At 46.3% G+C, this 23670-nt stretch overlaps 1 protein-coding gene across 1 annotated transcript in view; it reads right to left on the reverse strand.

Annotated features, from left to right (window-relative positions):
- The window catches only part of hmcn1 (hemicentin 1), a 111927-nt gene extending 88574 nt beyond the window's left edge, over positions 1-23353 (reverse strand). Inside the window, exon 1 of the mRNA XM_087830945.1 lies at positions 22802-23353. Coding sequence (XP_087687071.1) covers positions 22802-23096 — 295 coding nt within the window. The 5' untranslated portion in view covers positions 23097-23353. The remainder of the gene's footprint in view (positions 1-22801) is intronic.
- Between the last annotated feature and the right edge of the window lie 317 nt (positions 23354-23670).

The raw sequence follows: 23670 nt of genomic DNA on the forward strand, positions 1-23670 counted from the left end.
CTTGAGAAAGATTAATTCCTACATTTTACTAACTTCATGTGTGTCTGTTTTAAATGGGGGGAAAGTATTGTGGAGAGGAAGTGGTTAGTTAGTCTGACAGGATAATAATGTCCATTTATTCCAAATAACATTTCATTACTTCTGGTGTTGACAGTCACGCGACTCTTTCCCTCACTGCTGCAGAGCAATAACCACACTTCAAGCACAAGCGCTAACACTTCTACTTGGTAGAAGAAGAAAAGAATAGAAAAGAACTAAATAAAATATGACGTCCGAATTAAAGGAGACACGACTCTATCCATAAAAAGGAAAGACCTCTTCAGGTAAATTTGGCTGGTTAGGTTTTTTAGGGTCAAGTTCAATTCTAAGCAGCTCCCGCTATCTTTGAGTGATTCCCTCAAAGTCTCCTTCTGACGCCTCACTGTGCTCAATTTTATTTCCATCATGCATCTGTGACGTTTGCAGAGGGCAAACATTAACCTGGCACAATCCAGTGTTTTTCTGCAGACCATTTCACACACTCTACATCCAAAGACGACACATTAAGTGAAGAAACTGAGCAGAAGACTGCTCATTGTTGGCCCAGAGTTGTTCTTTCTGTCTTTCTGTTTCTTTTCTTTTTTTTTTTCTTTTTTTTTTAATTGACATTTTAGAATCACTATACAATACCATCAACTTTAGCTATCTGTCAGTACATACATTTTTTTCTTTTTTTTTCTATATTTAAACAACTAAAATATCCATACAATAAGAATGAAAGAAAAAGAAGAAAAGAAAAAGAAGCAAAACAGGAAACAACAAACAAAATAAATAAAAAATACATAAGGAAAAAGAAAAAGGAAAGAAAAATAAATAAATAAATGTAGGGAGTGTGTTTTTGTTTCCATTAATGTAACTAATATTTCCTCTAGTCTTCTAGTAGTTAACAAAGTCAAACTGGCCTGCGTTTTTTAATGTAGTCCATCCATTTCTTCCATTGTGATACAAACAGGTCCCTCTTGTAGTTCACATCTGCTGTCATTTTCTCCATTCTGTAAATGTCCATTGTAATGTTCATCCACATGTTCATAGTTGGGCTCTCTTCTGTTTCTTTTCTAATCTCTTAATCTACATCTTGTTATTCTGCATACCATCCCCAATTTACATCTAATGACTGAACGTTACCCTGAAGCAACAGAGCTGTCAGCACGCTGGATTTCAAAGCACCAAACATCAAACTTGTGACGTAAACTAAGAGAGAAGAAGCACCGGGCAGTTGTGGCCCTGCCTCTCCTGGTGATCATTAGTCTTTGTAATTGAATGTGACTGGGGACAGTGGGCCCCGACACCACAGATATCTATTAACTGAATGATCAGACGACGCTACGCACAAATAAAAATAAATAAAAACTGATGCTCACTGTGTAATCCCTCCCAGATGCACAGACCCACGAGAAGCCTGATCCAGAGTCAGTTATCCATCTGACAGGATAACATGTGCTGGAGACGCAGCACAGAGGAGGATGAGACCTGAGGGTACGGCTCACAGTAATTAAACGTGTGCATGAGCGTCTATGTAAATTTATCACTGTCATTTATGGGAATGTGTGGTGTTTTTTAAGAAGTACTCCGATGAGTTGCAAGCATCCGGATCTTTCCTTAAAGCTGATGTTCTCAGAGCCTGCCCTGACCCTGTCTTCAACACTGACCTTTGACCCCTACAGTTTGTCAGCTGTGTTCAACAACGGTCTGCAAAGCATAAACAACAGCAAGCTCCATCTGGAGCGCATTTACCTTAACTTTCTGAACTATTTCGGAATTTAATTTGGTTTTTCACTGTGCAATATAAAAGACATTTCGAGCCACGTGTGCCACAGCGCTTTTTGAAACCAGATGTTACCATACCAGACTTTTTAAACTCAGTAAATAATGTTGCTGTCTCTCTGTCCTCTGACTATCTGACGAAATGCTTTGTGGAAGCACAAATCTGCAATTTAGGGGTGTTTTAGATTGACCGCAATTTTATTCTTTTGTTTTCAGAATCCGGTTTGGTTTTAAAACATTCACACTTCAAGGCAAATCGTACACATGTGAATAACTCTGCAGAAAGAACAGGCTTGAGGAAAAATACTCCCCAAGAATTAAAAAGGTAAGTAGCACTCGTTCATTAGCTGCTATTCAAATGCACTCGATTAATTCATCATCAGTAATGTGATCACATCTTTTTTTTAAAGAGAGAAACTTATATACATTGTATCATCTTATATGACATTAGATCTTTTCAAACATTTAAACTTTTCTTTTTAAACAAAAAACAAAGTAAAATAGGAAAAACGTCATACCTACACAAGAACAGAAAGTTAAGGAAAAAGTAAGTAAATTAGAAAAAAAATTAATAAAAATAAAATAGGGAAAGGGGGTGCTTAAATCCTATGTCTACATTAAATAAGAGTAAGTCACAAATCTTTTCAATTTAGTCACTTTGTGGGTAAAATGCATTAAATACTGAGAAGGTAAGATTTCAGATATTCCACAAAGGGTACATTTTTCAGAGCTACCCATCACAGTGAGTGACATCATCTCCACCCTCAGTATTAAGCCACAGTGATGCAGATGGAGGCGTAAGAGATTTCTAAAGAAGTCAAATACAGCGTCTAACAAGAAGGGAACAGAAAAGAGATTCACATCATCCCACCATGATTCAAACAGTTCAGCACCTAATTCACCTGAAGAGTCAGATTTGGCCGCCATAAGCGTACGATATATATTTGATAGAGGTGATTTTTGATTAGGCCTAACAAGCAGAAGGTCAACCCACGGTGGGTCAGCAGGGAGAAATGGGAAATTTGGAAACAGTGAGGAGACACGGTGTCTAATCTGAAAATAGAGAAACAAGTGAGAAGGAGGAAGGTGAAATTCTGAGAAACTAAGAAGGACATCATCTTTGTAAAGGGCTGTCATGGTTTTTATGCCTCTTCCAGAAATCAAATAGGCGGCGTTGGTAGTGGCAGGGAAATGATGATCTCTTAACAACAGTAATCTGGTCGAGGGGGATATGAATTTAAAATGAGACCTGAACTGAAACCATATCTTAAGCGTAGAGAGCACTACGGGATTTGAAGCAACAGAAGATGTTTTAATAGGAAGTGATGAAGAGATAAGAGAGGCGGGTGAAAAATATGGAGAAAATGATTGAATTTTAAGTTTACACCAAATCAGGTTAGGTGAATTTAGGCAGTAGGTCAACTTATGAATATGCGAAGACCAGTAAGGAAAGCCCCCATTAGAGGTAAACGGCTGCAATAAAGAGAGCGTCAGTCTAGGGGCACGTCCACTCCACACAAAAAAGAAACCATCTGGTCCAGGGACTTAAAAAACTTTTTTAAAAGATGGCAGAAACAGGGGGATACACTGACATAAAAAGAGAAATCTGGGTAGCACTTTGATAATATTAATCCTGCCTATTAGTGACAGAGGGAGGGAAATCTGATGCAAATGGTGAAACCAGTGAAGGCAAAGTTTGTGTAATATTAATTCCCAAGTACCTAAACGTTGAGGGGCTGAGCGTAAAAGGAATGTCAGACTGCTTACGTGCTAACGCTAAAGAGTTTACAGGCTAACATTCACTCTTGTGTAAATTAATTTATAGCCAGAGAAAGAACTAAATTTTTCCAAGACAGATAAAATTGGAGGAAGACTACATATGGGGTCAGCGACATACAAAAGAAGGTCATCTGCGTACAGGGATACCTTAAGTTCAACACCTGCACGGATAATTCCATGAAAAGAAGAGAGGGATCTCAGCGCAACAGAGGGAAGGTCTATGGCTGAAGCAAACAGAAGGGGAGATGCAGCAGCATAGTGGAAACAATCAGATGGGACAGAGTTGGTGAAGTTTGATCCAAGACACAAACCTTTCTCCAGACTCACACCTACTCAGGACAGCAAAGAGGTAATCCTATTCAACCCGTTCAAAGCCTTTTCTGCATCTAGAGAAATAATCACCTCAGGAGACGTGGGACAAAAAAGTGTGTTTAGCAGAGTATGAGTGCTAAAGAACAGCTGACGGCCTCTGATGAATCCATTCTGTTCCTGTGAAATAAGAAGAACGGCCTCGAGCCGAGTTGCAAGTACTTTTGCCAAAATCTTAAAATCCACATTTAGGAGAGACAGATGCCTGCAGGACTCACAGGCCGTAGGGTGTTTTGCTTTCTTCAATAGATCTGAAATAGTGAATCTTCTAAAGAGTGGATGAAAAGGTCAGACCCTGGGGTCCAACAGGACAAAGATCTACACCAGCTACAACAGAATGGCTGAAGAAGCATGAAGGTGCTGCCTTGGTGGGACTGCACAGAGTCCTCTAAAGCCTTTCTTTACACATGACTTCCTGCTGACAGAGTTCTGGTCTGATTTATGATCAAATGGTTGGTGCTCTGTATGTTTTCACTTACAAAGTGTCTGTGACTTCATCAGATCAATAGTAACGGACATAAAAGTCTCTGGATCCGGCGCTGATGAATGTTCCTTCTATCAGCTTCACCTATGAAAAACTGAAGATATTAAAAAACTTGTGGTCATGACTCACATGGATGCTTTTTTATGGTCATAACGGGATCTTACAAAACCACCACGTTGCTCTGACAGCACAGAAAGAAGCAGCGTTCGTGCGAAGGATAAAGAAGACAAAGGTGCAGACTTGATGAGCCAGAGCAGCAAGTCTGCCTCTGTTTAGTGTCGGGGACAATCTGTGACCCAGCACTTTGAGCTTATTCTGTATTTTTGAGTTTCTTATGTGAGGCTTAATTATAAGTTCCTATAAGTTTTTCTTATTTAGGGCGTAGCTGAGTTTCAGTTTAGCATTACTATCATCTGTCTCTTCAGTTTTGTGTCTTGTTTCTTGTCTAGTCTGTCATGTGTTTTATGTCTGTGCGTTCCATATCGTCAAGCTCGTGTTGTCATGTCTACGTCTCTCCATACTTCCTGTTTTATTTTGAAAGTCTTGGTTTCTATCTTCAATGTGTTTAATTTTACTTTTCCCTGTGACATCATTACGCTCATTTGAATCAGCTGTGTCCCCATGTGTTTCCACTTCCCTTGGTCACCTCCTGTGTGCATTCAGTCTGTGGCTGTGTCCCAATTTAGGGTCTGCAGCCTTAAAGTACGCAGCCTCAACAATCCTCAAGGGCCGCGTACTCAAAGACCGCTAAGGCCGGAAGTGCGAGGCTTGTGAAATGGGACGGTCTAGCCTCCGTTGCTGCCCAGGTTGCCTAGCAACCATGATACTAACAGCTGGAAACGTTTCATACAGCTTTGTTTGACAGAAATGAAGGAGAAAATCTTTTGTTCATTTGTTTGTTTGTTTCTACATGAGCTTTGATCATTCTCTGATCAAGCTCAGCTATTGAACGGCGTATATTTTAAAGTAAAGGCTTTAAAACCAAGTTATTACAAACGTCACTAATGTCACATAACTTTGCCGACATGTGGCCAACAGTAATGTTTTAATGTTCTTCGTTATTAAACATTTGCACATAAATAAGTGACATAATATTCAGTACTTACTTAAAGTTTACTCTTCGGGCGCCCCTCATCTGCTGTTTTTTTTTCCGGCAAAATTATCCACACCCACCGCCGTGCTATGCATTCTGGGATATGTTGGGCCACGAAGTCTACACCGCCACGTCCTTAAAATTCAGGGAAATGAAGGACGCATTTGAGGGCTGCATTTCGAGCAGCCTTTGAATTGGGACAGCCTTCGTCGCGTCGCTGTGACGTAATCGGCCTTAAAATGCGGCCTTTAAGGCTGCAGACCCTGAATTGGGATAGAGTCTTTGTGTTTTCATTCATTCCTCGTCCGGTCGTCTGCTGTATTCATGTCATATTTCCAGGTTTTTCTGTGTATCCATGGCAGGTCTCCATGTTCATGTTTTAATCTTAGTTCACCCAGTTTAGGTTATTGTTTAGCTTCACCTTTGCCTTTTGTTTTGTAATGTTTTCCAGCCTTAAATGAACGTCTTTCTTCACGTGTCTCACTGTGACAGTTAAGGCTCCAAATGCCTTTTAAGAAAACTGGCACAGGCCTCAAACACATTGCTGCTTGTGATGTTTCTTGGTCTCTACTATAGAAAAGTCAAAGCACTCACAGCTGGTTGGCCTGATTTTTAAAATTTACTCTCTCTTTGCTAAATCAGCTTCTTAATTGCAGTAATTGCATTCATTTTCTTTAAAAAAACAAAAAGTAGAAGGCTTGAGAATAAATGGCATCAACTTCAATATTAAAACCACAGAACTGCAAAGCTCATGAATAAGTATTTTATGACAGACTGTAATTACGTCTGCTCATAAGAGACCGGCGGCGTTTTCGGTTCACTGTGGCTCTTTTGTTTAACGGGGGAAATTCTAATTGTGCTGAAGCAGACAGAGAAACCTCAGATGCAGCAGATCAGCGCTGTCGACCACACACGGATGCACACTCAGATGTTTGCAGCGGTGATTTCCAAACGGTGTGCCATGGCACAAAGGTTTGTCCAGCTGTGTTGCTGAAAATGTAAAACTGGCTCGACATGTGCTTCTCATCAGCTTGACGTAGGATACGTGGAAACCATCAGATTAAGCTCAGGCTTCACCCTAAATCCTTAATTGTGAGGTAGTAACATAGATGCATACTTTATAAAGGGAGAGGTCTACAAACACAGCTAGTTATGGCTAAGATGGTCTTTGTGATATATGACTTCCCCCCAGCACAGACTGCCTAAATGCTGATGGTGATACATACGCAGCAAAAATCCACACAGTTAAAATCTTCTGGCTTTTCTTCTTGTAGCGAATGAGACGTCAGGCGTGGAGCTTATTATGAAACGCTTTAGCACCATAGTTCTCTGGAAAAGAACAATTATACAGTGATCAGGCTTCACTGATGCAAAATAAACCACAAAACTCAGCTCTCGTGTTTCTGTCCATGCTCGTATACTGACGCTGACTAAACTTGCTCAGGTACAGCTTCATGGTCCCACTATTATGCCATCAGCAACCTTTTACTGTCAGGGTTCCTGGGTCGGTGACCCAGTGCTTTCCGTTTTGTTCACGTTCAGTTTATTTCGTCACTTCCTGTTTGTTCCTGTCACCTCGTCTCGTGCCATTAGCCAGATTATGTTCAGCTGTGTACTCACCGGTCTCTCATTATCATCCTCATCAGTCTGTGTATTTAGGTCTTCTGTTTCCATTCGTTCTTTGTCGTGTCATTGATGATGTTCGTGTGATGTTGTCCTCCCCGTGTTCTCTCAGTCAGTCAGCCATTCAGTGTTCCAGCCAGTCAGTGTCCGTTCACCCTCTGTTCCTCCACTCCTTATAATAAACATCCACCAGTCTTCACCTACCTGTGAGTCCTGCGTTTGGGTTCCTTCTTCCTCGCCTCCACACAACGCCTGACAGAATGACACGACCCGTGCCACGAAGACACGATTGGGACCCAGCGGACTCGGACCTCAACGAGCGGCAGGTGGCAGCGCTTTACCGTTGGGCAGAGGTGGTCAGGGGAAAACAGCGGCTCTTCGCGGAGCGAGAGCACGTCTTCGAGGGGACTCGCCTGGCTCTGGGCGGGCCTCGGAGACGCCGCGTTCCCCCACCTGCTGCCACACCTGCCTCGGAGCATTTGCCGCGGAGAGCAGACGTTTCGTGCCGCGTTTCGGCCGCTCCCTCTCTCGCCGCTCCGCTCCTCGTTCGCACACCCGCCGCCTCATTCGCCGGACCTCCACCTTCGCCACGGCACCGCGGCTACGCCTCCCACCTCGACTCAATGGAGGCTACCGCGCCAGAGGCTCAGCTGTTCACCCCGGCCGCTTCCTCTTCCCGAAGAAAGCGGCGCACACGCCGCCATAATATGGACTATTTTCAACAACTCCCGGTGGTGAGTTCCACTAACTGTTTTCCACATCCATCATCTGATTATCCCCATAAAACACATAACAGATCCACCACCGATCCATGGGGAGTTTCCCTCCTGGAGGATGTCGACTGGGAAGATTTTTTCTGCGCTGCTCCCACAAAGACTGTAAATCGTGGTGGCAGAAAAAACAGACCGAACTCTGATAAACCTGCCAGTAGCACACACCCAGTCACCATTTCCACACCCGTCACTCAGCCATTCCCCACCAGCACGGCAGCCCAGATTTGGCCTTCTTCTTCAGCCATTTCACCTCCTCAGATGTCTAGGGCCCGGCCTACACCCACACCGGTGCCAGCTCCCAGGAGGAAGGCAGCTGCGACGCAGTCTACCTCCACATCCACTCTTGTTTCCCGGGTGGGGGTGACTGGTGTCCAGCCACCTCCCGTGCCTGTCCCAGCGCCCAGGCTGAGGGCAGCCTCAACCCAGCCTGACCTCCCTGGAGGCTTGGAAGAGCTCACCGGCCCACCTACTACTTCACCTCTTCATCCACCTCCTGATCCAACCTTTCACGCCCTCGCACTGTCCCTGGTTAGGCTAGCTGAGGTGTCCCCTGCTCAGGCACCAGCCTTATTAGCCCAGGCCGCAATCTTATCCCCCTCGGTAACTCTGTCATTAGCTCAGCCATTAGCATCGCCAACCTCTGTTCATCCCTTAGCTTCCCCACTCCAGTCAGTTCCCTCACCTGCTGTTCAGCCTTCACTCCAGTCAGTTCCCTCACCTGCTGTTCAGCCTTCACTCCAGTCAGTTCACTCACCTGCTCTTCAGCCTTCACTCCAGTCAGTTCACTCACCTGCTCTTCAGCCTTCACTCCAGTCAGTTCACTCACCTGCTCTTCAGCCTTCACTCCAGTCTCCTCCCGTCCTCCAGTCCCCTGTAGTCCAGTCTCCTCCCGTCCTCCAGTCCCCTGTAGTCCAGTCTCCTCCCGTCCTCCAGTCCCCTGTAGTCCAGTCTGTAGTCCAGTCTCCTCCCGTCCTCCAGTCCCCTGTAGTCCAGTCTGTAGTCCAGTCAGTCCAGTCGCCTCCCGTCCAGTCAGTTCAGTTCCTGGACCTGCAGCCACAGCACCCAGAGCCAGCTGTGAGCCCTCCTGCTTGTCAGCCAGGGGCCTCCGCGCCCGCTGGCCCGGCCGCTCTCCCGCCAGGGGCCTCCGCGCCCGCTGGCCCGGCCGCTCTCCCTCCCGCCAGGGGCCTCCGCGCCCGCTGGCCCGGCCGCTCTCCCGCCAGGGGCCTCCGCGCCCGCTGGCCCTGCCTGTCTCCAGCCAGGGGCCTCCGCGCCCGCTGGCCCAGCCTGTCTCCAGCCAGGGGCCTCCGCGCCCGCTGGCCCTGCCTGTCTCCAGCCAGGGGCCTCCGCGCCCGCTGGCCCTGCCTGTCTCCAGCCAGGGGCCTCCGCGCCCGCTGGCCCTGCCTGTCTCCAGCCAGGGGCCTCCGCGCCCGCTGGCCCTGCCTGTCTCCAGCCAGGGGCCTCCGCGCCCGCTGGCCCTGCCTGTCTCCAGCCAGGGGCTTCCGCGCCCGCTGGCCCTAAAGCTGTGGCTCCGTCACCCCCGGCTCCCGTGCCGTCACCTGGTCCAGCCTCAGCGTCAGCGTCTGCGTCTGCTTCGCCTGGGCCAGCCTCAGACTCAGCTTCAGCGTCAGCGTCTGCTTCGCCTGGGCCAGCCTCAGACTCAGCTTCAGCGTCTGCTTCGCCTGGGCCAGCCTCAGACTCAGCTTCAGCGTCTGCTTCGCCTGGGCCAGCCTCAGACTCAGCTTCAGCGTCTGCTTCGCCTGGGCCAGCCTCAGACTCAGCTTCAGCGTCAGCGTCTGCTTCGCCTGGTCCGGACTCAGCCTCTGCTTCAGCGTCTGCTTCGCCTGGTCCGGACTCAGCCTCTGCTTCAGCGTCTGCTTCGCCTGGTCCGGACTCAGCCTCTGCTTCAGCGTCTGCTTCGCCTGGTCCGGACTCAGCCTCTGCTTCAGCGTCAGCTTCGCCTGGTCCGGACTCAGCCTCTGCTTCAGCTTCGCCTGGTCCGGACTCAGCCTCTGCTTCTGCTTCGCCTGGTCCGGACTCAGCCTCTGCTTCAGCTTCAGCTTCGCCTGGTCCGGCGGCTGCCGTGTCGCCAGCCTCCGCTTCGCCTGGTCCTGCGGCTGCCGCACCGTCGCCCCAGCCACGTTCTGGACGTCATCGCCGGCGCGGCCGCCCGCCGGACCAGCTCAGCGGCCGCCGCCGCCTTCCTCGCGGCCGCCCGCCTGAACGGTCTCGCCTCGGCCGCCGGCCACGCGGCCGCCCGCCTGAACGGTCTCGCCTCGGCCGCCGGCCACGCGGCCGCCCGCCTGAACGGTCTCGCCTCGGCCGCCGGCCACGCGGCCGCCCGCCTGAACGGTCTCGTCTCGGCCGCCGGCCACGCGGCCGCCCGCCTGAACGGTCTCGTCTCGGCCGCCGGCCACGCGGCCGCCCGCCTGAACTGTCTCGTCTCGGCCGCCGGCCACGCGGCCGCCCGCCTGAACTGTCTCGTCTCGGCCGCCGGCCACGCGGCCGCCCGCCTGACCTGTCTCGTCTCGGCCGCCGGCCACGCGGCCGCCCGCCTGACCTGTCTCGTCTCGGCCGCCGGCCACGCGGCCGCCCGCCTGACCTGTCTCGTCTCGGCCGCCGGCCACGCGGCCGCCCGCCTGACCTGTTTGTCTCTCTGTGGACTCCGTCCCTCCGTCCTGGGCCCCCTCCGCCCTCCCTGTTCTGGTTTTTCTTTCTTTTGGCCGTCGGGTGCCGGCCTTTGGAGGGGGGGGTACTGTCAGGGTTCCTGGGTCGGTGACCCAGTGCTTTCCGTTTTGTTCACGTTCAGTTTATTTCGTCACTTCCTGTTTGTTCCTGTCACCTCGTCTCGTGCCATTAGCCAGATTATGTTCAGCTGTGTACTCACCGGTCTCTCATTATCATCCTCATCAGTCTGTGTATTTAGGTCTTCTGTTTCCATTCGTTCTTTGTCGTGTCATTGATGATGTTCGTGTGATGTTGTCCTCCCCGTGTTCTCTCAGTCAGTCAGCCATTCAGTGTTCCAGCCAGTCAGTGTCCGTTCACCCTCTGTTCCTCCACTCCTTATAATAAACATCCACCAGTCTTCACCTACCTGTGAGTCCTGCGTTTGGGTTCCTTCTTCCTCGCCTCCACACAACGCCTGACATTTACAAGCATGTAAAGACTCTATTTAAGGAAATTTAAATCTGGCAAGGTAGACAACATTTAAATAAAGCAGGAAGACCATATTTTTGGCCACTGAGGTAAGTTAACAAGCTATAAACATAATACTGACATATTATCACTTTATAAAGTGGCTGTGGTGAGTTACTGTTTCTAATTACACATCCTGTAGATACAGAACATTTGGAGACTGGAAGTGTTTTGCACAGTACTGTGCAAAAGTCTTGAGCCAGCCCTCATTTCTTCATCTCTTGCTGAGAAAATGGGAAATACAGTAGGTGCAGTGATTCATGGAAACACACGATACAGCAAATAAGGCAAAAGCAGAATTTGAAAGTCAGTATTTGGTGCAACCTTTGTTATCTGCGAACCACATCTCTTAGGCAAGCTGTCTCGTTGTTTCTTTGGGCTGTCTTCAGGAATAGCTCACCAGGATTCTCAAAGGCTTTCACTTTGGTGGCCTCAGAATCTCATCTCTGCTTTTTGCGGATGATGTGGTTCTGTTGGCTTCATCGGGTGAGAGCCTCCAGCTCGCACTGGAACGCTTCGCAGCCGAGTGTGAAGCAGCGGGAATGAGGATCAGCACCTCCAAATCTGAGGCCATGGTTCTCAGCCGGAAAAGGGTGGAGTGCCCACTCCGGGTCGGGGATGAGTTCCTGCCCCAAGTGGAGGAGTTCAAGTATCTCGGGGTCTTGTTCGCGAGTGATGGGAGAAGGGAGCCGGAGATCGACAGACGGATTGGGGCTGCAGCTGCAGTGATGCGGACGCTGCACCGGTCCGTCGTGGTGAAGAGGGAGCTGAGTGTAAAAGCGAAGCTCTCAATTTACCGGTCGATCTACGTCCCTACCCTCACCTATGGCCACGAGCTGTGGGTAGTGACCGAAAGAACGAGATCGCGGATACAAGCGGCGGAAATGAGCTTCCTCCGAAGGGTGGCTGGCCTCTCCCTTAGAGATAGGGTGAGAAGTTCGGCCATCTGGGAGGGGCTCAGAGTAGAGCCGCTGCTGCTCCACATCGAAAGGAGCCAGCTGAGGTGGTTCGGGCATCTGACAAGGATGCCTCCTGGGCGCCTCCTGGGTGAGGTGTTCCGGGCATGTCCCACCGGGAGGAGGCCCCGGGGCAGACCCAGGACACGCTGGAGAGATTATATCTCTCGGCTGGCCTGGGAACGCTTTGGTGTTCCCCCGGATAAGCTGGAGGAGGTGGCTGGGGAGAGGGAGGTCTGGGCCTCTCTGCTTAGGCTGCTGCCCCCGCGACCCGGCCCCGGATAAAGCGGATGAAGATGGATGGATGGATGGATGGATGGATGGATTCTCGAAGGACATCATCTTTGGATGTTGTTCCATCCACTGCCTGTGTAACGTTCGGGTCTGGGCTCTGGGGAGGCTTCTTGACAGCCAAATCCAATGAGACCATTTCTGATGAGGCTTCAGTGAACAGTAGATGGATCAACTGAGCGGCCAGATTTATCTCCTGTGTCCTGTGCCAGGGCTTTGCTGGATTTCTTTCCTATTTCCTAAGGACATGATTTTCGATACTGTTCATCCATTGTAGGTGGTTTTGTTCAACTTCCTGGTGCAGACGATTTCACGCCCGTCGAGACTGTTCTGTGATGTTTTGTGTGTGAAAGATTCAACTAAGAAATTGGAACAAATGATGTGATTGTGCACCAGGCTGCTAGTAACAAAGTGCCTGAAGACACAATTTAAAATCGGTTCTTTGCTAAGATGTCTGGTGACGACAGATTCATTTCTTGAGTTAGGCATCATTTTCATGCTTGGGTGATTCAGAGGTCAGCGTTAAGTGGCTTAACAAACACACAAAGTGGCCAAGCCCAAGGACTGAAATGAAAATTTGTGAAATAAAGAGTTTATTTACTTTACATTTACTTATTCTGATAACCTGATTGTCTGTATTATAATAAGTAGACCTCACTATACCCTAATTGTATGTATACTGTCTGCATCAGAGGGATGCAACATTAAATTTGATATGAAACGCTGCACAAAACGTGGTTCATAAGAAAATCTCAGAGGAATTTGACCATTCTGCTCCACAAACTGAGGGTTTTGCTGCACGTCTAAGGTTACTGTTTTCCTGTTCTGGGTCAGACATATTTATCTGACCTGTCCCTAACTCTTACCATGTGTTCTGGGTCTGAGCAGCAAGTCATCTAACTTCATTTAGGAGAGCCGAGTCCTTGAGGATATCAGGTGATTTTGATAACAGCTGCCGCTGGCTGTCTTTTCTTGGTTGGGGGCTTTTAAAGGCTTCTTTCATTTTAGCTACCGTGTTCTGACTACATTTGTTTCTTGGTCCAAACCACACTTTCAAACGCCCCACTACACAGTCCAAATGGATAGTTTCCAGCTGCTTGTTGCCAGCTATACCAGCTGCAGGCACACATGTATGATGTTGTATATTGAGTATTTGCCATTCTGCATTTTTACTGCTTTATTACTCATAATAATAAGCCCAGCCTCTGCACTTTCATTGAGGCTGTCTTTAAAACAGCATAACCAGTTGATGTCTAGACTACATTATTGAGGAAATTACTTTTCTAAGGATTGTTTTAGCTAACAAATTCATCTGATTTCATTGTTTTGCATCATACACTTAGAGTCTGGAGGACTCATTTGGAACACGTTAGATTTACTCTCATAGACGTGACGCCAAAGTTGAACATTCCCATGGTTTGCAATGGCATGATCTCATGTTGGCTGTGACTTCCAAGGCGGTGATTTATTATTCTTTAGTGTGTAAATTGTACACGGTACTACTGAGTGTTAGTACATTTTAGGTGTAACATGTGTAACATTTCAGTGTGGACCAAGTGAGATATTACAAGAGCAATGCGCATCTTCTCCAAAGTGATCAAGGCTACCATATTGTCTGCAGTTGAACAGTTCTCTCAAACATGCACAGGAGAACATGTTTGGGACACGAGTGGTATAATTTAGCTTAATACGTGATTACATAGCTCTGAATCCTTAAAACCAAACCGCTCGTGTGTTTAATTTGCAACAGTAACGTATTTCTAACTCGCAGGAGAGAAACAGCAGAAAAGGTGAGCTCACTGCATTTTTTAATAGCGGGGGGGGGGGGGGGGGGGGGGTCACTTTCCCTAATCTCAGCCTCAGCATTGTTTCCAGCTTTGATAAGCACTCTGTGTACCAACATTATGTGCACTACAAAGACAGAAAGAGACATTAACAGCTAGCCAGTTGCTAATCTTTTTAAATGGTAAATGGACTGGTTCTTATATAGCGCTTTTCTACTCTGTCCGAGTACTCAAAGCGCTTTATACAGCTAATTCATTCACCCAATCACACCCATTCACACAAGCACTTCTAAGTTTAAGTGCTGAGTATCTAACATTCGTACACATTCACACTCCGATGGATGCAACATGGGGTTAGTATCTTGCCCAAGGATATTTGGCATGCAGACTGGAGCAGCCAGGGATCGAACCACCGACCTTCTGGTTAGTGGCTGACCTGCTCTGCCACCTGAGCTACAGCCACCCCACAAGCTGGTAAAGTGTCAGCTACACTATATGGACAAAAGTACTGGCCACACATTTTAGATATTTCACAATCAGGAAAAGTTTAGGCACCGCAACAACTTGGACACAAGTATAGATAACTTGTTATTAATCTCTGTCTCTCTTCCACAGCATGTCTTCATCCTGTCTTCCTTCTCTCACCCCAACTAATCACAGCAGATGGCCCCGCCCCTCCCTGAGCCTGGTTCTGCCGGAGGTTTCTTCCTGTTAAAAGGGAGTTTTTCCTTCCCACTGTCGCCAAGTGCTCATAGGGGGTCATATGATTGTTGGGTTTTCTCTGTATCTACTATTATAGGGTCTACCTTACAATATAAAGCGCCTTGAGGCGACTGTTGTTGTGATTTGGCGCTGTATAAATAAAATTGATTTGAAGTGAAGTGACAGACCATGTAAAATTACAGAGTGTGCAGAGGCACATGGTGCACAGCTCTAAGCTTCCTCTGGGATTAATATCAGCACCATAACTCTGCACCAGGAGCTTCACGACACACTTTTCCCGTAGGTATAATGTGTGGTCCAATACCAGTATCCATATATAGTAATGTGCAAAAGTCTTGAAACACCTCATTTTTTAATGCTTTGCTTTCAAGGAGCCATACGCTCTGCTAATTAAAGCTGTCTGGAGCAATAGTTCTTCAGGTTTTCTGAAGGTCTTTCTTTGGCTGCTTTTTTCAATCATTTTCATTCCTTGTACCTGGCTGTTCTCAGAGGAATATTTTTTGTGTTTGTTAAGCCACTTACCACTGACCTATGAATTATTCAAACATACACAAGACACTTAACTCAGGGGATGAACCAGCAGCCTCGCACAAAAGACACAAATTTGTTTCCCATTTCTTTAGTTGAATCTACAAAAATATTAAAGATCACACAGTTTGACAGCATAAAACAGTATTTTACATCAACATATGGATTCTCAAAAGCTGTTTGCTGAAAACTTGATGTATCTGGGTGTGTTGCTGGGTCCTGAGAGATGCAACGCGGCCTCGAGCTCCTCCATGTACAGTCCACCAAGGCATCATCAGAAATGGTTTCAGTAAGGAGGTTAGCTTTTAAGAAGCCGCTCTTAATGAAGGGAAAAAGGCCGGGATGTGCCAAGAACAAGGCAAGAACTGGACTGAAAATCAATACTAAAGAAACATCGAAAGAGGCACCGCAGTGAGAGTCTTCAGCCATGGAGGCACGGTGGAGGCTCTGTCATGTTTGGCACTGCTTCATTCATGCTGTTGGGGATTTAGTCAAAAGGTTGCAGTGAGATTTTTAATCTGGATATCATCTGAGTGACAGCACCTTCATATTTCAGCATGACAATGATCCCAAAACCAGCATCAAAAACACACCTGGATAGAAAAATAGTGGAACACGATCGGCCCCTGATCCGTCCTCCCCAGAGCCCAGATCGAAACATTACTGAAGCAGTGTGGGATCATCATGACACAGAGCAGAACAAAAGGCAGCCAACAGCCAAAGAAGAGCTTTGTCCTTCAAGAAGCCTGGAGCACTTTTCCTAAAGACTACTTGAAGAAATGACAAGAAAGCTTTCCTAAGAGTGTTCAGACTGTCTTTAAGAATAAACGTGATCATACCAAATATTGACTTTCAAGCTTTCTAGACTTGTGCAAACTCTGCTTTTGCCTTATATGCTGTAATTCTATGTATGTTTGAGCATTTCAGTAAAACGCCTATTTCTGATTTTACTGGAAAAATAAAACGAAAAGTGATGGCTCAAGACTTTTACACAATATTGTACGTCTGGTCATGATAGTCACAACTAGGGCTGCCACAAACGATTATTTTGATAGTCGACTAGTCACCGATTATTTTTGCGATTAGTCGACTAATCAGATCATCATCCATTGGACTTAAAACGTACTGCTTATTGCACCAGCAGCATCTGCTCTTATATAACTATCATTAGCTCACAGCTTTAAGTGTTTAAGGTATGTGCTAACTAAAAATAAAGACAAGATGATAGTTTATTAAATTTTAATGAAATTTGCAGATTGTTTCGGTGAAGTTTAATAAACTCCTTGCTATCTAAAATATAACAGGACACCAGAGTAAATTCTCGAGCATCTCACACTTCTGATAATCAGCTGTCTGCTTGACGTTTATTCAGCTGTGTAAAAACTATAACTTTAATCTCAGCCAAACCGATTTACTCAGGAACAAATAAAATACTGAAAAAAGCCAAACAATAACATTTTAAGGTATCTAAGTGACTTATATATCATGTTTAACCTGAGTAGCGAAAGACGGCGGTGGGTTTAAAAACGATTTGCGGGAGTCCGGTGTTCTCACGGCTCTAGTGAGCCTAGCTCCCGGCTAGCTATCGAGCTAGTGGCTAACAGACGTCTCCGAAAACGTCGGAGCGCTTTTGAAAATATGTGGTGTCTTGATAAACTGAGCAGATATTTGAGGTTTACACAGCTACATTCTCGCCTGAAAATATGTTAAACGTTTATTTTGTGACCCAGAAAAAATAATAAGAGTAATATTAAAACTAACTAGCTGCCGCCATTGTTGGAAACTTAGCTGGGCCGCGCTATGAATTCTGGGATAAAACTTCTTCTTCTTCTTCGGGGTTTAACGACAGCTGGCATCCTTGTACATGCAGTGCTGCCATCTTCTGTTTCAGTTCGTTATTACACTCTTAAATCCTACTACTTATTCCTGCGTCTTTTGTGATCTTACAAAGCTTCAAACGACGCTTCGACTATTAAATCAGTCGTCGACGATTTTAATAGTCGACGTAATCATGACTAGTTGACTAATCGTGGCAGCCCTAGTCACAAGCTAAGTCAATCAACTTACTTAACAATGTAATTATACAGAAGTGCAAGCTCACACATTTTTCACTGTCCAGCACCGCTCCTTCCCAGATGATGACGACGTGTGGGGAAAATCTTTTATATGAAATTGTTTCTCAGTTTCACTGTTTTTTTTTCACCACTGCTTTCTGTTTCAGGTTCATGTCTTGACAGCCAGACACTTTTCCAAAAAACACAACCAAGAGCACAGCTACAGAAGGTCAAAGGGATACTGGCAGACCAGACAGTGATGTCAAAGAGTGTAGAAGGTCACAAGCACATTGAACCTCGGGTTGATGAGCCTCCAGTGGAGATTAGAAAACAAGTTTTTGAAACAAACCTCACACAGCAGAGAGAAAAATGTTTGACAAATACTTCACGAATGGGCCACTTACTACGCATGGGGTTATGTGGGACAGTGGATCCTACGGTCATCTAGATGTGACTGTTTTTTAAAAGGCAAGAAGATCCTTGAACCTTAGGATCTGTAAAGCTGTCGAACTTTTAAACATAAAGTCGCTCAGTGACGACTGGAAACCTTCCACTTGTGTGTCGTGAGTTGAACCCACTGAACTACGAGCACCTTGGGCCACGTCAGGAGGTGCAGCCCTAAAAGTTAATACCTATTTTAATACTCCACATCCATTAAAACATAAAACTCACAGACACAGTTTCAGTCTGCCACACTTTTCTCTCCTCCTATATTTTCTCCCGAACCTCCACCTCTCTCTTTTGGCATTCCTGCCTAATAGCATCATTACTGACTCTGTCCAGCTAAACGCAGGCTGCGCGTAATCTCACACGGGCGGGGCAGTTCAGACAAAAAAAAGCTACTCTGGAAGGAAGGAAACAAAGGGACGAGGGGTAGAAAAGGACGCGAACGCCAGCATAGAGGGCTCTGTGATAACGGCCTTTGATCTTGCAGAGAAGGCAGAAGCTATTCCATCATCTCCTCCCATCACTCCGCACTCCTTTAGTCGATCTCCTTCTAACTTAGACAACTTGGAAGGAAATTTTTAGCAAGGAAGGTCAACAGCTTACTGGAACCAACCCCGAGATCGCGCAGCGGAAACACAAAGAACGTGCAGAATAAAACAAGCAAAACTCCAAGAAACACGTCGGTGGTTTGTTCCATTTTCAAAACCTTCACGCTGATGTCATGCAGGCATGAGTCAGTAAAATGTCTCCATCTTTCATCCTTTCTCTGTTTGGAGCTTCCACAAACACAATCATTGTAGGGAGACAAAAGACATCACGGTGATTAATGATACTCTCTGCCTAACATAGATCTTTAAGTCTTTATCATATATTTTCAGAGTAGATCAAAGAACCCTGAGTCACAATGGCAACCCTACTCTAGCTCATCTATCTTTAAAATAGAAAAAGCGTTACGTTTAGGTGTTAACTATCGGTTTTAAGGATAACAGTGTTTCATCCATACTCGATGGAAGTCTAATCATTTTCACTATACCCTCAGTCCTACTGGAAGTGTGTCGACACCATCAAAACCAGCAACAATGCAAGATAGGACTGGTAGAGCATTACCACAGATCATAGACGTCACTGACTGCAAAGGGTTTGCAAGTTTATTTTAAGTCCTCTAAAGTGGAAGACGGTGCTACCCCCCAAACGCCTTAGACACCCTCCATTAAGCTGGAGTGTGCACTACAACATAGTGTCAAGGTTTAAAGGCTCTCTGACTTTCCTGGGCACGTTGGGTCCCAGGTGCTGGGGTTGGATCCATCTTAACCTTGGACGGTTAAACATTAACACGAGCAGCGTCAGACACTCACAAACACATCCTCTCACAGCGAGGTAGCTACATGGACGTGTGTGTGTGTAAGGATGCCAACAGGGCCATGCAGACAGATAAGTGTCTACCATTTTATTTCCTGTTATTGTCATGCAATGTTTGTTTCTTTAATTGAAACAATGCACAAACTGGCATTAGTCTTGGGCTAGAGGCCACGTTTTGTAGCTCGGGAAGAACGGAAGTGTCGTGAAATGAGTTTAATTGTCTGTAAACTCTCAAATAAATGTTTTAGAAGTGCAGCGAGTCTGTTTGCAACACACCTTTGGCTTCTCTGCATGAGCCTGAAGTCCTTATTGACAGATTGATCGTCAGACTGCAGCTAGAGAAGCGAGATGTTCGTGTTTGTAGCTGTCCAGGACTCTTCTGTAAAGCCACTTCTTTCATTAATAATAATGGATTGGATTTATATAGCGCTTTTCAAGGCACTCAAAGCGCTTTACAATGCCACTATTCATTCACACACTGGTGGAGGCAGCTACAGTTGTAGCCACAGCTGCCCTGGGACAGACTGACAGAAGCGAGGCTGCCATATCGCGCCATTGGCCCCTCTGGCCAACACCAGTAGGCGGTAGGGTAAAGTGTCTTGCCCAAGGACACAACGACCAGGACAGAGAGCCCAGGGATCGAACCGGCGACCTTCCGGTTACAGATACGCTTCCCAACCCCCTGAGACACGTTCGCCCCGAATAAACGAATGCCCATTTCAAGAGTAATGACATATTGTATTGTTAAGAGCACAGACAGACTTCAGCGGTAAACACACACTTGCACTGTGGTAAAATGACTTGTGAAGCATCCTGTGCCTTTCTTTCTTTCTCTGCCTGCAGGATGGAGGAAAGGGGGGAGGCTTCCTGACTGATCTTCCCACACAGGCCTGACCCCAATATCCAGGCATCCTCCTGACTCTTTAGCTTCACACACGTTCAGGCAAGCGCGCACAGACACAAAGATTGCAAACACACTCTCTTGTTTACAGTGTCGGATTGCAGTGTAAATAAAAAGGGAAGCTCTGATTTAAAAGCAGCCAAGTCAAACAGGAGGGACTGCGTTACCGCACCACGTTGGATGCAAAGCAGAGAAAATGGATCCGCGGCACGATGAAGCAAACCCTTAATAAAACAAAACCGACTCTCTCCGAGGAGCCGGGATTTTGTTGGAAAAGGACAGAAAGTGGGAGAGAGACGGGGTCAGAACATTTGGCGAAATGCTCAGCTACCCCTGCTTGCAGTGCGCTGCAGTAATCATTCCTCTATTCCCCCGGGGGTGTCGGAGCACACATCCTGACATCCTCGTAAACACTTTAAGAAGCAGACAAACGTCACAAACACAGAGAGGAGTCGACGCTGGAGCGCTCAGTCGAGCTGTTGTGTTTCACTACCAAAGGATAATCTTATAATCGCTTCTCAATGAAGTCAACATTTCCTCTAAATGAAGCCCTTCAGTTACACAAACAGGTTAAAACCGCAGCATTCTTTCACTACTGTCTCTCTGTCCAAGAGCATCGCTAATCACCTAAGATTTACTTTCCCCACAGAGGCACGCACTAATGAATTCATCATTTGTACGATTTGTGTACACTGTGCATTTTTTCCTCCTTGAATATAATTATTATTCTAGGCACAGAGCAGATTGAAACGATGATTGAAGAAATGTGCTTCATGAGAATTTGTGACATGCTGAAACTGAAAAGAGAAAAAAACATCTGGAATAGGAATCTGTGTCTTCACCTCACAGATCACCTCCGTCTATTCATCTCTTTCTTTCCATCCTTCAGATCCTGGAATGTTTGTTGCTCCGAGTGCATTTAGGAAAAATGTAGGTACTCTGCATACAACATTAAAATATGAAAGCATTGTGTTTCATGCACTTTGTGAAGTAATATTCACGAAGCACATTTTGCAGAATGCTACGTATGGAAACTAAACATTAAATGCATGCAACAGCATGTCTTCATCCTGTCTTCCTTCTCTCACCCCAACCAATCACAGCAGATGGCCCCGCCCCTCCCTGAGCCTGGTTCTGACGGAGGTTTCTTCCTGTTAAAAGGGAGTTTTTCCTTCCCACTGTCGCCAAAGTGCTGCTCATAGGGGGTCATGTGATTGTTGGGGGTTTTGATCTATTATTGTAGCACTACATCAATAAAACTTGAATTGAGTTGAATTGAATCATTTCAATTTCAACCCTGAGCCTACCCATCATGCACTCAGCATTTCATCTCTGCTCATTCCGTTTGTTTTACTCCACTTAATCATTAGTTAATATTCATCTCTGTCTCTCTTCCACAGCATGCCTTTATCCTGTCTTCATTCCCTCACACCCAACCAATCACAGCAGATAGCCCCGCCCCTCCCTGAGCCTGGTTCTGTCGGAGGTTTCTTCCTGTTAAAAGGGAGTTTTTCCTTCCCACTGTCGACAAAGTGCTTGCTCATAGGGGGTCATATGATTGTTGGGTTTTTCTCTGTGTGTATTATTGTAGCATCTACCTTACAATATAAAGTGCCTTGAGGCGACCGTTGCTGTGATTTGACGCTGTATAAATAAAGTTGAATTGAATTGTGGTACACTTAAATGCTGGTGAAAAGTAACCATTGAGCCTCCTTGTTTTGAATGAAATAATCACGAAAGGGGCTTCTACTCGCTGGGCCCACGTCCTCATTTTAGGTTTGACAGCGTTCTAGTAGGTAAAGGTGATGCTTGGACATGAATTGAGCTGCGGTTTGGGGACTGGTGACAGTCTAGCAGATCCTCATGCACTAAATAGAAGTGAAGTTAAAGAATTGAGAACAAGGAGGGAGGGTGGGGCACGTAAACGAGAATGAACTGCTTGCAGAACTGAAGGAACCTATATAGATGACAACTGTAAGGAGCGTGTTTGGAGGCGTGGTCCTGAAATTCCGATACATAATCTCCAATTAAAGAGACAAAGGTGAGTCAACGTTACCTCCCAAATATTCAAACCCTAAATGATGACTTTAATCTGCTGTTGTTCAATAAGAGTAATAAGACTGATGTCCTCAGTCTCACATTACTCTTCACAGGGACTCCGTTCTTGTCAGATGTGTGTGTTGAATATTTGGAAATGTTTTATCTTGTATGACCCCCCCCCCCCATGCGCCTCTGAAGACTAATACTAGCCAGGGATACTGTTTGACTGCCCAATAAAATACAGCCTAGGCATTACTTTTCAGAATGAGAGAGCACCCACGAGTGATGATAATCATCAAGCTGCTCTGCAAACCTAAAGCCACACAGTAACCCTGGCGGAATGCTAATGATACAGTGACCGCCAGGCTGAACATCTGTGCGAGATGAAATGCCCCAGAAGTGCCTCCCGTGGAGGTGTGAGGAGGTTTAGGCAGTCAGAGGGCGGCTTGTGAGCAAACTATCACATTTGTCACACCTCTGTCTGCTTTTGTGTAGACTGCAAAGAGTAAGCACCAAATCATCACATTTAAAGAGAAGAAAAACAAGAAAAAAGAAGCAGAATTGACCTAATCAAACCATCTCTTTGTCTCTTGTTACGTTACCTGGGTCGTGAAAGGGCACCAGGGCAAAGTTATACAAAGGTCTCTTCGGTCTGCTCAGGGATGTCTCCAAAATCTTGGATGCGCCCTCTATCACTTGGACCAAGTCGTCGTACATGGAGCCGGTCACGTCAAAGACGAACGCCAGGGTGGATGCGCCCTCCGGGATGTCCTCCTTTACGGCCCCCGTGTTTGCGTCTTGCCCTGCGGCCAGCGCCACTGAGAGGACGAGCGGAAGCCACATCAGTGATCCAGGAGTCTTCTCTGTCATTGTTTCACGATGTTTTGTTTTCGCCATTGGGAAACTCAGAGTGAGTCTCGAGATAGAGGCAGAGACATCTGGCTCTCACAAAAAGTTTTGAAAATTTATAAGAGTTGATCAAATTCCCAGCATCAGCGAAAGAAACAAAAATCTCCCGGTGCAGTTTTCGAGCGCCTATTTTTTGGTTCTCCTGCAGTCTGTTGTTTCCTCTCAACGCTCAAGCTTAACTTCTGTTCCCAGCAGCTGTGGCGGCCCCTGTTCCCTCAGATCTGCAGAGTCAGAGCCCCTGTTCAGCTCTGTCATACAAAGACCACCTCTCAGCTGGCCAGAAAGTCTCCAGGGCGCAGACTACTTCCCATGCACAATAGCAGCGCTATGATTGGACAAGATGTTTTGGGTGAGTTCCTTTACTTCAGCAACGACACAAAAGTACCACAGTGCGATTATTTCTTAAAAGCTGTCGCTATAATTCATTTTTGACAGATTTTTTTAAAAAAAATACTGGTGTAAGATTTGACGCTGAGGCATGAACAGGACGCTCACCTAAAGTGAAACGAGCTGAAATAAATGAAGGTCTGCAGTATTGAGATATTGAGCACTACTGCCATCT

The sequence above is a fragment of the Neolamprologus brichardi genome, chromosome 17 (assembly GCF_056152115.1).
Source record: "Neolamprologus brichardi isolate AB-2024 chromosome 17, ASM5615211v1, whole genome shotgun sequence".
In the NCBI taxonomy this organism is placed as follows: domain Eukaryota; kingdom Metazoa; phylum Chordata; class Actinopteri; order Cichliformes; family Cichlidae; genus Neolamprologus; species Neolamprologus brichardi.